Source organism: Oreochromis aureus, unplaced genomic scaffold, assembly GCF_013358895.1.
Source record: "Oreochromis aureus strain Israel breed Guangdong unplaced genomic scaffold, ZZ_aureus HiC_scaffold_2_cut, whole genome shotgun sequence".
Taxonomy (NCBI): Eukaryota; Metazoa; Chordata; class Actinopteri; order Cichliformes; family Cichlidae; genus Oreochromis; species Oreochromis aureus.
In genome coordinates, this window is record NW_024108853.1 from 34,067 (window position 1) to 47,760 (window position 13,694).

A 13,694-nucleotide genomic window follows, 5' to 3' on the forward strand; every position below is an offset into this window, starting at 1 on the left:
TAAAAAACATATAAAATTTTCACATGTGGCTGATAGCGAAAGTAATATTCAAAGGCCTCGTTATGTTGTATTTGTATAATCAGTGATATAAAGGGGCACTCTGGTGATTTGGCTTTTCATCTCCATAAGTCTGGCAACTTGCAAGGGTCATATTTAAAAGACTGAAATTGCCACAATTTATAGAGTTTCAGTCAGGTTTCAGAGCTCATCACAGCACAGAAACAGCTTTAGTGAAGGTTACAAATGATCTTCTTATGACCTCTGACAGTGGACTCATCTCTGTGCTTGTCCTGCTAGACCTTAATGCTGCGTTCGATACTGTTGACCATAATATCCTATTAGAGCGATTAGAACATGCTGTAGGTATTACAGGTACTGCACTGCAGTGGTTTGTATCATATCTATCTAATAGACTCCAATTTGTTCAAGTAAATGGAGAGTCCTCTTCACACACTAAGGTCAATTATGGTGTTCCACAGGGTTCAGTGCTAGGACCAATTCTATTTACATTATACATGCTTCCCTTAGGCAGCATCATTAGAAGACATAGCATAAATTTTCACTGCTATGCAGATGACACGCAGCTCTATCTATCCATGAAGCCAGGTAACACACACCAATTAGTTAAACTGCAGGAATGTCTTAAAGACATAAAGACCTGGATGGCCGCTAACTTTCTGCTTCTTAATTCAGATAAAACTGAGGTTATTGTACTCGGCCCTGAAAATCTTAGAAATATGGTATCTAACCAGATTCTTACTCTGGATGGCATTACCTTGGCCTCCAGTAATGCTGTGAGGAACCTTGGAGTCATTTTTGACCAGGACATGTCCTTCAATGCACATATTAAACAAATATGTAAGACTGCTTTCTTCCATTTGCGCAACATCTCTAAAGTTAGAAATATCCTGTCTCAGAGTGATGCTGAAAAACTAGTTCATGCATTCATCACTTCCAGGCTGGACTACTGTAATTCTTTATTATCAGGATGTCCTAAAAACTCACTGAAAAGCCTTCAGCTGATCCAAAATGCTGCAGCAAGAGTCCTGACAGGGACTAGAAAGAGAGAGCAGATTTCTCCTGTTTTGGCTTCCCTTCACTGGCTCCCTGTTAAATCCAGAATTGAATTCAAAGTCCTGCTCCTCACATACAAGGTCTTAAATAATCAGGCCCCATCTTATCTTAATGACCTTGTAGTACCATATCACCCTATTAGAGCGCTTCACTCTTGCTCTGCAGGCCTACTTGTTGTTCCTAGAGTATTTAAAAGTAGAATGGGAGGCAGAGCCTTCAGTTTTCAGGCCCCTCTTCTGTGGAACCAGCTTCCAGTTTGGATTCGGGAGACAGACACTATCTCTACTTTCAAGATTAGGCTTCAAACTTTCCTTTTTGCTAAAGCATATAGTTAGGGCTGGACCAGGTGACCCTGAATCCTCCCTTAGTTATGCTGCAATAGATGTAGGCTGCCGGGGATTCCCATGATGCATTGAGTTTTTCCTTTCCAGTCACCTTTCTCACTCACTATGTGTTAATAGACCTCTCTGCATCGAATCATATCTGTTATTAATCTCTGTCTCTCTTCCACAGCATGTCTTTCATCCTGTTTTCCTTCTTTCACCCCAACCGGTCGCAGCAGATGGCCCCGCCCCTCCCTGAGCCTGGTTCTGCCGGAGGTTTCTTCCTGTTAAAAGGGAGTTTTTCCATCCCACTGTCGCCAAAGTGCTTGCTCATAGGGGGTCATATGATTGTTGGGTTTTTCTCTGTATTTATTATTGTGCTATCTACTGTACAATATAAAGCGCCTTGAGGCGACTTTTGTTGTGATTTGGCGCTATATAAATAAAATTGAATTGAATTGAATTGAATCTTTTAGTATTGGTGAAAACCTTAAAAACCTTGGACCCTACAGGTCCAATAATTCAGTTTGTTTTCTATAGAGCCTGGTAACCACCCATGTGTTCTCTTGTTGTCTGTTATTAAGTATTGACTAGTACTTGAAATGATTAGTAAACTTGTTTAATCAGCTAAGTGCCATTGTCACTGTCCAGAAATTAATAATATTAAAGTATGCTAGTCTACCTTTTCTTAAGTGATGACAGCATTGAATATTTAAGTAACTGGGGCTGTTGCATTTGTTTAACTTTTACTGTGGATGGTCAAAATAACATTACATCATAAGCCAAAATCACATCATACAATATACTGTCAGCACATAACAGCTGGCCTCTTTCAGCAGGGGCCAGTTTCAAAGATCACGGCTAATGTACCATTCTTGTTTAACACAACGTGTTTTATTTTTGCAGTTAGTTTTGTAGGCCATAATTTCGGTAGTAATAATGAGGCCTGGGACCAACACAACTTTACTAAAAGGTCAAAAGGTTTGTTAAAACCATGACCTGCCATGTAATTAATGAGAATTTAAGAAAGATTAGTTTAATTTTTTAACTATAAACTTTATGATTTTTAGGTATTCGTTCCCTGGAATTATATGGCAAAACAAGGCATTTGAGGCGAGCAAGGGAGAGAGAGATATCGACAGCGAATTTTGACATGTGAGACGTGACATTTAGCGTTTTAGGAGTGTGTAGTTTGTGTGTATTGTTGTCTAATGTAGTTAATGTGTAGTGTAGTCATTTGTTTGTTTTGAGTGTCAAAACAATGAAGCCACTAATGAAGGCAGATTGCAGTGTAAATGCTGTCTCCAGGTGGAAAACAGGAGGAGTGATACACCTCCTGTTGTCAGGCCTGCAGTTTTTAGACCTGAGATGTGTTCCTCTGTCTTGTTGTGGACAGAAAATATTTTTTTGGAGTGGCAAAACTGGTGAAATTTGTGTGGCATCTTATTGTGAAACCGGATTGTTCTGTAATTTTTGTTGTAGTAGTTTTAAAGGGTTGTACAAAAACGCCTGAGAAATTGGCTGCATTGTTAGGTAAATAGCATGTTACTTTGCCGTTGGCAAAATTTGTGCGTAAGTTTTAAAAATTTACGATTTATATTTGCATTTAAAAATATGAAAATGATTCGCTAAACATGTTTGTGAGTTTTTCCGACTCTGATTTTATGTTTTATGTGTGATTGTAGATCAGTTGTGTTAATGCGGAATGGCAAAATGAAAAATTGACTGCAAATTCAGACATGAGAGGTTGTGCTAAAAAAATTATAGCAAACAAGGCAAGACAAATAGTTTTTTAAGGTGAAATAAATATAAAAGTAAGATCAAAAGTATTAAAAAACGGCAAATTATACCCTGGGCCACAGAGGGTTAATGGTTAACCTCGTGTAGTGGCTGCATCACATCATGTGATCTCTTGACTGAAATTTGGTCAGTTTTCAGTGTCTTTTCCTTTGTCATTGCCCATTGGGGACCCTCACATTAGCGTTCATTGAGGGGAAAAAATTTTAATGCTCATCCTCCATGTTGCTCTCAAAGCTACAGCTTTGTAGCCACCAGGTAGCACACCATTCCATGGCCCAACTTAAATAACCCATCAAGCATTGTTGCTGGTTAGTTTTTTCTGTCTTCATTTATCTCCAAAGTAACGGCAAATCTCTATATTTTAGGGTTTTTTTAAATAAATAAATAAAAATTTTAAAAAAAATCAGTCAGGATGCCATGAGGTTAACCTCGTGGCTTCATGATTATCTACTGCTAGTTTCTACCAAAGTTCCAAAAATAATGAAAAACAATATTTTGTACAACTGTAATAAACTGTAGTTGATGATTACATATAATTATCAGTCATCCAATGATGACTTTGATTTATCCTGTTCCAACACCTCAGAAGTTCCATTATATTGGTCAGCATTCCAAAATTATAAATAAAACACCAAAAAATAAAACTTGCAATAAACTAAAATGATAGTTTAGATTATTCTTAAACATTACTTAAATCTTGCTCAGTTATGTGTTATCACTATATGGTATTTTTTTCTTTGTTTCCACTTTTGTGAAAGAATTCTCTTCTTTATACTATTGTCTGCTTTTTTTCTCCAGTCTGTAATGTTGTAAAGGGAAATGTGTGGTCAGTCAAGTGTTGTGTCCACTTGTAAATACTAACTGTGTTTATTACACAAACAAGAAGTCAGGCTCAGGGCTCTGGAAGACATCCCTAGGCACAAAAGCCAAGGGTATTGTATTGGTTGTATTAATGTCACTTCAACAATGGCTTTCAAACAGCAGCTGCCCACTTCCTTCAATCTTTGCTGATGTGTAAATTCCATGTTTATGTCTGGATTTTATACATTTTTCTATTGTACAGCAATACATGTATTCTGGAGCTTCAACATTTTAGAAAAAAAAACCCCAAAACAAACTGTCATTTAGTAAAATGAAAAATGAAAAACCACCACTACCCCCTTACTCTAGTTGGTTGCCACACGTATTATGATATGTATATATGTGTTTCAGTTTGTTAGTCATCCAAGTGCTGTTCCTCCCATGTAGAGGTAGGAATCGCACTATATGGGTCCATTATGACCTTGGCACAGCGGATGATCATGGCCATCAGCAGTAAGCAGAGGAAGGCGACACAGGCTAAAGTCAGGCCCTGGTCCACATCCACAAAGGCTGGCTCAGCAGTACCTTCCATCTCCATGACTGCTGTTCACTGCTGCTGCTGTCCTCAGACACGCCCGCATTCCATGCTACCATCTTGAAGACCTGACTGGAAGCACAACAAAGAGATATGGTGAGGGTTATACTATAGATATGTGGAGGCTCCTCATACCCTGCTCATAATCTCTTCAAACTGCCGGCATCAGGCAAAAGATACAGACGCATCAGAACAAAGACTAATAGACTAAATAGCAGTTTCTACTATGACATACAGTGGCTTGCAAAAGTATTCAGCCCCCTTGAACTTTTCCACATTTTGTCACATTACAGACACAAACATGAATCAATTTTATTGGAATTCCACATGAAAGACCAATACAAAGTGGTGTACACGTGAGAAGTGGAACGAAAATCATACATGATTCCAAACATTTTTTTACAAATAAATAACTGAAAAGTGGGGTGTGTGTAATTATTCAGCCCCCTGAGTCAATACTTTGTACTTTGTAGAATCACCTTTTGCTGCAATTCCAGCTGCCAGTCTTTTAGGGTATGTCTCTACCAGCTTTGCACATCTACAGACTGAAATCCTTGCCCATTCTTCTTTGCAAAACAGCTCCAGCTCAGTCAGATTAGATGGACAGCGTTTGCGAACAGCAGTTTTCAGATCTTGCCACAGATTCTCGATTGGATTTAGACACCAGACAGATCAGGGATAAAGTTATTGAGAAATTTAAAGCAGGCTTAGGCTACAAAAAGATTTCCCAAGCCTTGAACATCCCACGGAGCACTGTTCAAGCGATCATTCAGAAATGGAAGGAGTATGGCACAACTGTAAACCTACCAAGACAAGGCCGTCCACCTAAACTCACAGGCCGAACAAGCAGAGCGCTGATCAGAAATGCAGCCAAGAGGCCCATGGTGACTCTGGACGAGCTGCAGAGATCTACAGCTCAGGTGGGGGAATCTGTCCATAGGACAACTATTAGTCGTGCACTGCACAAAGTTGGCCTTTATGGAAGAGTGGCAAGAAGAAAGCCATTGTTAACAGAAAACCATAAGAAGTCCCGTTTGCAGTTTGCCACAAGCCATGTGGGGGACACAGCAAACATGTGGAAGAAGGTGCTCTGGTCAGATGAGACCAAAATGGAACTTTTTGGCCAAAATGCAAAACGCTATGTGTGGCGGAAACTAACACTGCACATCACTCTGAACACACCATCCCCACTGTCAAATATGGTGGTGGCAGCATCATGCTCTGGGGGTGCTTCTCTTCAGCAGGGACAGGGAAGCTGGTCAGAGTTGATGGGAAGATGGATGGAGCCAAATACAGGGCAAACTTGGAAGAAAACCTCTTGGAGTCTGCAAAAGACTTGAGACTGGGGCGGAGGTTCACCTTCCAGCAGGACAACGACCCTAAACATAAAGCCAGGGCAACAATGGAATGGTTTAAAACAAAACATATCCATGTGTTAGAATGGCCCAGTCAAAGTCCAGATCTAAATCCAATCGAGAATCTATGGCAAGATCTGAAAACTGCTGTTCCCAAATGCTGTCCATCTAATCTGACTGAGCTGTTTTGCAAAGAAGAATGGGCAAGGATTTCAGTCTGTAGCTGTGCAAAGCTGGTAGAGACATATGCTAAAAGACTGGCAGCTGTAATTGCAGCAAAAGGTGATTCTACAAAGTATTGACTCAGGGGGCTGAATAATTACACACACCCCACTTTGCAGTTATTTATTTGTAAAAAATGTTTGGAATCATGTATGATTTTTGTTCCTCTTCTCACGTGTACACCACTTTGTATTGGTCTTTCACCTGGAATTCCAATAAAATTGATTCATGTTTGTGGCTGTAATGTGACAAAATGTGGAAAAGTTCAAGGGGGCCGAATACTTTTGCAAGCCACTGTATGTGTTTTATCATAAATTATTATGCACAAGTCCAGTTTATTATAGTTAATTATTTTTTTTTAAACTGAAAAAATAAAAAATAAAATAAAAAAGAGGGCAAGCCATGTGGAGTTATGAAGAAGGACCCAAAATGCAGGCAGGGCTGATGATGCAAGTAAGCTTTATTAACAGGAGGTGAAAACAAACAAAAGCGAGGATGGCGAGGACAGAACTAAGAAAAAATCTGAACTGGGAAAACTAAAAAACAAATCTGAAACCATAACATGCAGGGCAGAACACGGGATGATGAACAGAGAAACGCAGAGAGACACCAGGAAACACAGATGGACCGACAACAGACAGGCAACCACACACTATATATACACACACAGTGACAAGGTTCTTTAAACGGACTCAGGCGCAGGCCAGGTATTCCTTGGGCAAAAAGCAGTGCCTTTATTTACAGTGCAGAAAAAACACCAAGTGAATATATACAAAGTGCTGGGGAAAAGGGGTCCGGGAATCCAGGGTTCGTGGGGAAACAGGAGTTGGAAGGAAAGCTCCAGTCTCTCTTTACAAAGTCCAATTCCTCTCCACAGCCGCTCCTCTCGTTCGTCCGTCCAAATAAAGCCAAAACAGGTTCGGGGATGATGCTGATAGCTCAGCGATCCAGCGAAGACTAGCGCAGGTCCGCCATCTTAAGTAGTGTCGCAATCCGCTGGAATCAGCAACAGGTGTGGTGATGAGAGCAGGTGTGTGCGCCAGTCGCGAGAGCCCGCAATGAGCGCCGCTTCGGCGAAAAGAGAGAGAGAGCGGAGAGGGAGAGAGAGAGAAAGAGCAAAAACAAACTAGAAAGGGAAAATTTCAGAAGAAATTTTATGTGTGCCTATGCCGCTGGTAATCAGTGTAGTTTGCCATTCATACAGCTGCAAAGAGCAAAACTCAGCAGAGCAGCCATTCTCCACCATGAACTATGGTAAAAACAAACACCGCTCGCGCCTCACAGATGACAGCTTACAGTTTTGGGTAAAGATGAAGTGACTTTGTACAGCGCCGATTTGCAGACGCTGTGCACACAGGTTCATGAGCAGAAGTCCCATTGTACCACGGCAGATCCGACAATGTTTGCATGAACACGCTTTTACGTTATGGACCACTTTTCACACATGGTTGGTGTACCCAAACAGCCGGCTGTAGCTTTTCAACTCACAGCCCGACACACACCCAAAAACAGCCGAGAGAGCACAGACTACGCCCGAGGCGTGATTGCAGGTGCCGCTCAGGTGGGTCCACCTCCCTGCAGCGGCACTGCAGACCACGCCCGCCACACACATGAAACACGTAAAATAAATATTTATGCACTTTTGCATAAACTTTTTGTTTTTTGTTACTTTTACAGTGTTCTGAATGATGAACAATGGTCTACAGCCAATCTTGTGTATTATTATACAAACTTTGGTTATAAGATTCAGATAACTATTTAATAAAAGCTAAATATTTTATATGAGAGTAAGAAAGAAAAGTATATCTTTGTGTCCACCTTTCTCTGTTAATGCCCTACCTGGCCCCCTGGCAAAAGCTTTGCTAGATCCGCCCCTGCACAGTTACCAGCTGTCAGCTACACAAAAAAGGAGCTTGGTGTATATTTGTCTCTCAGAAACAGTTCATAACTTCCTTCAACTCATTTATGTCACCTAAGGGTAAACCTGTTTCTCCATCACCTGTTCAGCTCTGATGATTCAGTAAGGACATCTGGTTTGGAACAGCCGTTTTTACAGCTGTGGCTGCAGCAAACATCAGCTGATACTAGAAATTAAAAGCAAATGAATTCTAACAACAGCTGATCAAGCTTAAACATGCTGCTGTTGTTTAGCGCGATAAACAAACAAGAGAGAAAAGCCGATCATTGATCAGTTTCATGACTGAAGTTTCAACAGGCGAGAGAATGACAGGGAGGCTGTCATAAAGTTCAACATCGGTAACATCGGTAACTTAGCGCGCACACAGCTGTATAGAAACTCCCTCGTGCTAGCTAGCACGTAGTACAAGTTATTGTAAGTGATTGAAAAAGTCAGCACAACGAAAATAAACTACACCTAAACTCGGTTTATATCTGACCCAAATAGAGTGCAGGTCATAACTTCTTACCTGAAATTCAGTTCACCTCACGCCCCTGCCTTCGCTTTCCCTGATCCACGATTGACCTCCGCGTTAGCAAACACCGGTCGATCGGCGGTAGCCTCACCGCCTTTTATGTCTCGTTCGCGGCATGTCCTTTCTGTCACACACCGTGGATAGCTGCCCTCTGTTGTAGCTCCACCACCAAACAACTCAGTTATTTTTTCCACATCGACATCAGCTGATACTAGAAATTAGAAGCAAATGAATTCTAACAACAGCTGATCAAGCTTAAACGTGCAGCTGTTGTTTAGGCGATAAACAAACAAGAGCGAAAAGCCGATCATTGATCAGTTTCATGATTGAAGTTGCAACAGGCAGAGAATGACAGGGGAGGCTTCGTAACGACAGAATAAATCGTAATATTTTCTCTGAATGTGGCACGATTCCGTTTGTACGGCAACTCTGACGAACGAACCCTTATGAATAAAATAAAGTCCAACGTCAGTAACTTAGCGCGCACACAGCTGTAAACTCCCGTCGTGCTAGCTAGCACGCAGTACGATTGTAAAAAGTCAGCACAATGAAAACAAACTACACCTAAACTCGGTTTATATCTGACCCAAATAGAGTGCAGGTCATAACTTCTTACCTGAAATTCAGTTCACCTCACGCTCCTGCCTTCGCTTTCCTGATCCACGATTGACCTCCGCGTTAGCAAACACCGGTCGATCGGCGGTGGCGGCATGTCCTTTCTGTCATACACGGTGGATAGCTGCCCACTGTTGTAGCTCCGCATTATAGCACCACCAAACAACTCAGTTATTTTTTCCACATCCAGCTGTAACTCCGATTCTGTGCGAGCATTTGCGAGAGACCGGGAGGTGAAAGGAGAGAGAGTCCCTCGCTGTGCATTTGCAGCCAAGTCGCGGCAGCTAGCTAGGTAGCCGGCTAGCTGTCAGGCAGGACCGAGGTCGTCAGAGCACTGTCGCTAATATGATAAAACAAGCAGATATTTGAAGTTTACACACCTACATTCTCGCCTGAAAATATCTTAAAAGTTTATTTTGTGACCTAGAAACACTAATAAAAGACATATAAAACGAAGTGGTGGCCGCCATTGTTTAACTCGGCAGAGGTGTGCTATGAATTGTGGGATATTGAGTTTTCCACCAAGCATTACCGTAACTTTTGAATGATTTGCGCAACCTTAAAAATTCCAATGGCTCCTGAAAGCAGCGAGGCTGTGCGCACCGTTGAAATTGTCATCATTACGGTAATCCAAATAAGGGTAGACAGGCTGTACCACTCCCGGCATACCACTAGAGAGAGCCAACACACCACAAATGAAGTCTGTTTATTTGGCGCCAAAAGATGAATTGGCCTAAATTTGTACTAAAATATTAATATTTAAAAAACTATAAAAGTCATAAACACCAAAAGTCACAACATAATAGTCCAGCTCCAGCCGCACAAAATGATCTAACATATGTAATCCTAATGTCAAAACTGTTTGGCAGAGGAGTGCGGGAAAATTTTCACTAAAATATTAATATTTAAAAAACTATAAAATTCATAAACACCAAAAGTCATAGCACACCATTCCAGATCCGGCCGCACAAAATGAGGTAACATATATGAAGCTTGTCTCAAAACTGCGGGGCGTGATACGTGCCGAAATTTAGGCGGAAGATGGAGAATAATAATAACTAGAAAAATTGGCATTTCCTGCGAAAATGCTGTGTGGATGCCTTAACGCTGAAGTTGCCTGCTGAAAATGACTGAAAAAGATGAAAAGCTGCAAAAATTGTATGGCGGTAAAGAAACTGAAAAATTATGCTGAAAACAAGTGAAAAAACAGAAACTTTTGCTGAAAAGAGGTGAAAAGGCAAAGATTCTGCTTCAAAGGGGTACAGAAGTTCAAATTTCTACTGAAAAGAGGTGAAATGGTTTCCTCTGAAATGAGCAAAAGATACTGAGATTTGTATTGGTAAGAGGTGAAAGGCTGAAAATTCTGCTTAAAATAGGTGAATCAGCAGAATGTCTGCTAAAAAAGAGATTTCTGTTGAAAACACCTGAAAAAGCTGGGATTTGTGCTGAAAAGGGGTGAAAACACTCATAATTCTGCTGAAACGGGGTGAAGAAGAGGTGTTGGGCTGTTGAGAAGAGTTAAATAAGTTGAACTGATATGTTTGAGTACAAATACTATGATTTGGCAATAATACTGCGTTTTAGCACAACTCCTGAGATTTGATTGAAATACTATGATTTAGAAGAAATATTATGACTTTGTACAAATACAATGTTTTGGCACAAATACTATGATTTGGCACAAATACTATTATTTACCAGAAGTACAAGGTTTCTGCAAAAATACTATGATTTTGCAGAAATACTATGCATTAGTAGTAATACTATAACATCACAGATATATGATGATTTTGCAGACATTCTGGTTTTACACAAATACCATAATGTGGCAGTATACTATGTTTTAGCACAAATACTATGATTTGCTATAAATACTATGATTTGGCACATATACTATATTCAGCAGATATACTATAACAAAACAGAAAGTCTATGACTTAGTAGTAATGCTATAACATAATAGATATACTATGATTTTGCAGACAGTCTATTTTTTTCCACAACTAGCACAATATGGGAGAAATACTATGATTTGGCACAAGTACTATGATTTAGTACAAATACCATGATTTGGCAATAATACTGGGTTTAGCACAACTACTGAGATTTGGGTGAAATACTATGATTTAGAAGAAATACTATGACTTCATTACAAATACAATGTTTTGGTTCAAATAATATGATTTGCAAAAATTCTACGATTTCGCTCAAATACTATGAAATTGCAGAAATACTATGATTTTGAAGGAATACTATGATTTTGTAGAATTACTATGCCTTAGTAGTAATACTATAGCATAGCAGATATACTGTGATTTTGCAGACATAGTATGTTTTGCACAAATACTACGATTTTGCTCAAATACTATGAAATTGCAGTAATACTATGATTTTGAAGGAATACTATGATTTGGTAGAAATACAATGCCTTAGTAGTAATACTATAGCATAGCAGATATACTGTGATTTTGCAGACATAGTATGTTTTTGCACAAATACTACGATTTTGCTCAAATACTATGAAATTGCAGTAATACTATGATTTTGAAGGAATTCTATGATTTGTTAGAAATACTATGCATTAGTAGTAATACTATAACATCACAGATATATGATGATTTTGCAGACATTCTGGTTTTACATAAATACTATAATGTGGCAGTATACTATGTGTTAGCACAAATACTATGATTTGCTATAAATACTATGATTTGGCACATATACTATATTCAGCAGAGATACTATAACAAAACAGAAAGTCTACGACTTAGTAGTAATACTATAACATAATAGATATACTATGATTTTGCAGACAGTCTATGTTTTTGCACAACTAGCACAATGTGGCTGAAATACTGTGATTTGGCACAACTACTATGATTTAATACAAATACTCTTATTGGCAGAAATACTATGCCTTAGTAGTAATACTATAACATAACAGATATACTGTGATTTTGAAGACATAGTATGTTTTTTCACAAATACTACGATTTCGCTCAAATACTATGAAATTGCAATAATACTATGATTTTGAAGAAATGCTATGATTTGGTAGAAATGCTATCAGAAGCTGCTGAGAACAGTGCTGATAAGAGGCAAAAAGGATGAAAATTTTGCAGAAAAGAGGTGAATCAGCAGAATTTCTGCAGAAAAGAGGCAAAGCAGAACGTTGTGCTGAAAGAGGTGAATCAGCAGAGTTTCTGCTGAAAAAGTTTTTTTTTTTGAAAACCGCCAAAAAGCTGGAATTTGTGCTGAAAAGGGGTGAAAAAAATGAAAATTTTGCTGAAAAGGGGTGAAGAAGCTAAAGTATACCAAATCAAAGTATTTGTGCCAAAACATGGTATTTCTGCCATATTGTGGTATTTGTGCCACAAAAGCCACTACTTAGCCACTACGTAATACAGCGATATTACAGTGTACAAATTCACATAAATTTGCAGGGGAACAAACAAAGCAGGAACAAGCCCAAAACAATCAAATAACTGTGCTGCCATAGCTATCGCTAACTAGCACATACGCTAAAGGTAACTAAAACCAATACACACAAGTAGCAGGGTAAACATCTTAAGCATGGAACATTAACTCACGTTTATGTGACACACACCATCCCCAACAAATACAGGATGGGCTATTTGCTCCCCTTCCCAGCAGCTCTCTCCTCAATCGTTAGCCCAGGAACCAAGGAAGACCATCTAGCTCAGAAGTCCCATGAATTCCCTCACTGCTCAGAGGCTGCTGGGTAATGTAGCTCACACTAACACAGGTTTTCTACAAGCACAAATACTATAACATAGCAGAAATACTGTGATTTTGTTGAAATACTATTCTTTAGGACAAATACTATGATTTGGCTCAAATACTATGATATAGCAGCAATACTATGTTTTGGTACAAATGCTGCGCTTAGGCACAAATATTATGATTTGGCAGACACTATGATTTAGCAGAGATAATATCATTTGGCAGAAATACTAAACTTTGGCACAAATACTATAATTGAGTGCAAGTACTTTAAGATAACAGAAATACTATGATTTAGCAGAAATACAATGTTTTTGCAGAAACACTGTAATTTCACTCAAATACTTTGAAATAGCCGTAATACTATGATTTGGCAGAACATAACAGAAATTCTACGACTTAGTAGTAATACTATAACATAACAGAAATATTAATTGGGCACAAATACTATAATTTGGCACAAGTACCATGTTTTGGCAAAATCCCATAATTTGGCATAAATACTATGATTTGGCAGACACTATGATTTAGCAGAGATAATATCATTTGGCAGAGAAATACTAAACTTTGGCACAAATACAATAATTGAGTACTTTAAGATGAGAGAAATACTATGATTTTGCAGAAATACAATGTTTTGCAGAAACACTGTAATTTCACTCAAATACTATGACTTAGAAGTAATACTATGATTTGGCAGAAATACTATGTTTCAGTACAAATACTATGACAA

General features: G+C 39.1%; 1 protein-coding gene across 1 annotated transcript; it reads right to left on the reverse strand.

Moving 5' to 3' along the window:
- Positions 1–4,190: 4,190 nt before the first annotated feature.
- On the reverse strand, positions 4,191–9,235 carry LOC116329371 (cortexin domain-containing 1). Its single transcript, XM_039607719.1, has 2 exons — positions 9,219–9,235; positions 4,191–4,665 (listed from the first exon to the last, which is right to left on the reverse strand). The coding sequence occupies exon 2, from the start codon at positions 4,594–4,596 to the stop codon at positions 4,414–4,416; it is 183 nt and encodes a 60-aa protein (XP_039463653.1). The 5' UTR covers positions 4,597–4,665; positions 9,219–9,235; the 3' UTR covers positions 4,191–4,413.
- Between the last annotated feature and the right edge of the window lie 4,459 nt (positions 9,236–13,694).

What these genes read in the sequence shown, in the direction of transcription:
- LOC116329371 (XM_039607719.1), bottom strand. Translation starts at nt 4,596, where the DNA reads ATGGAGATGGAAGGTACTGCTGAGCCAGCCTTTGTGGATGTGGACCAG.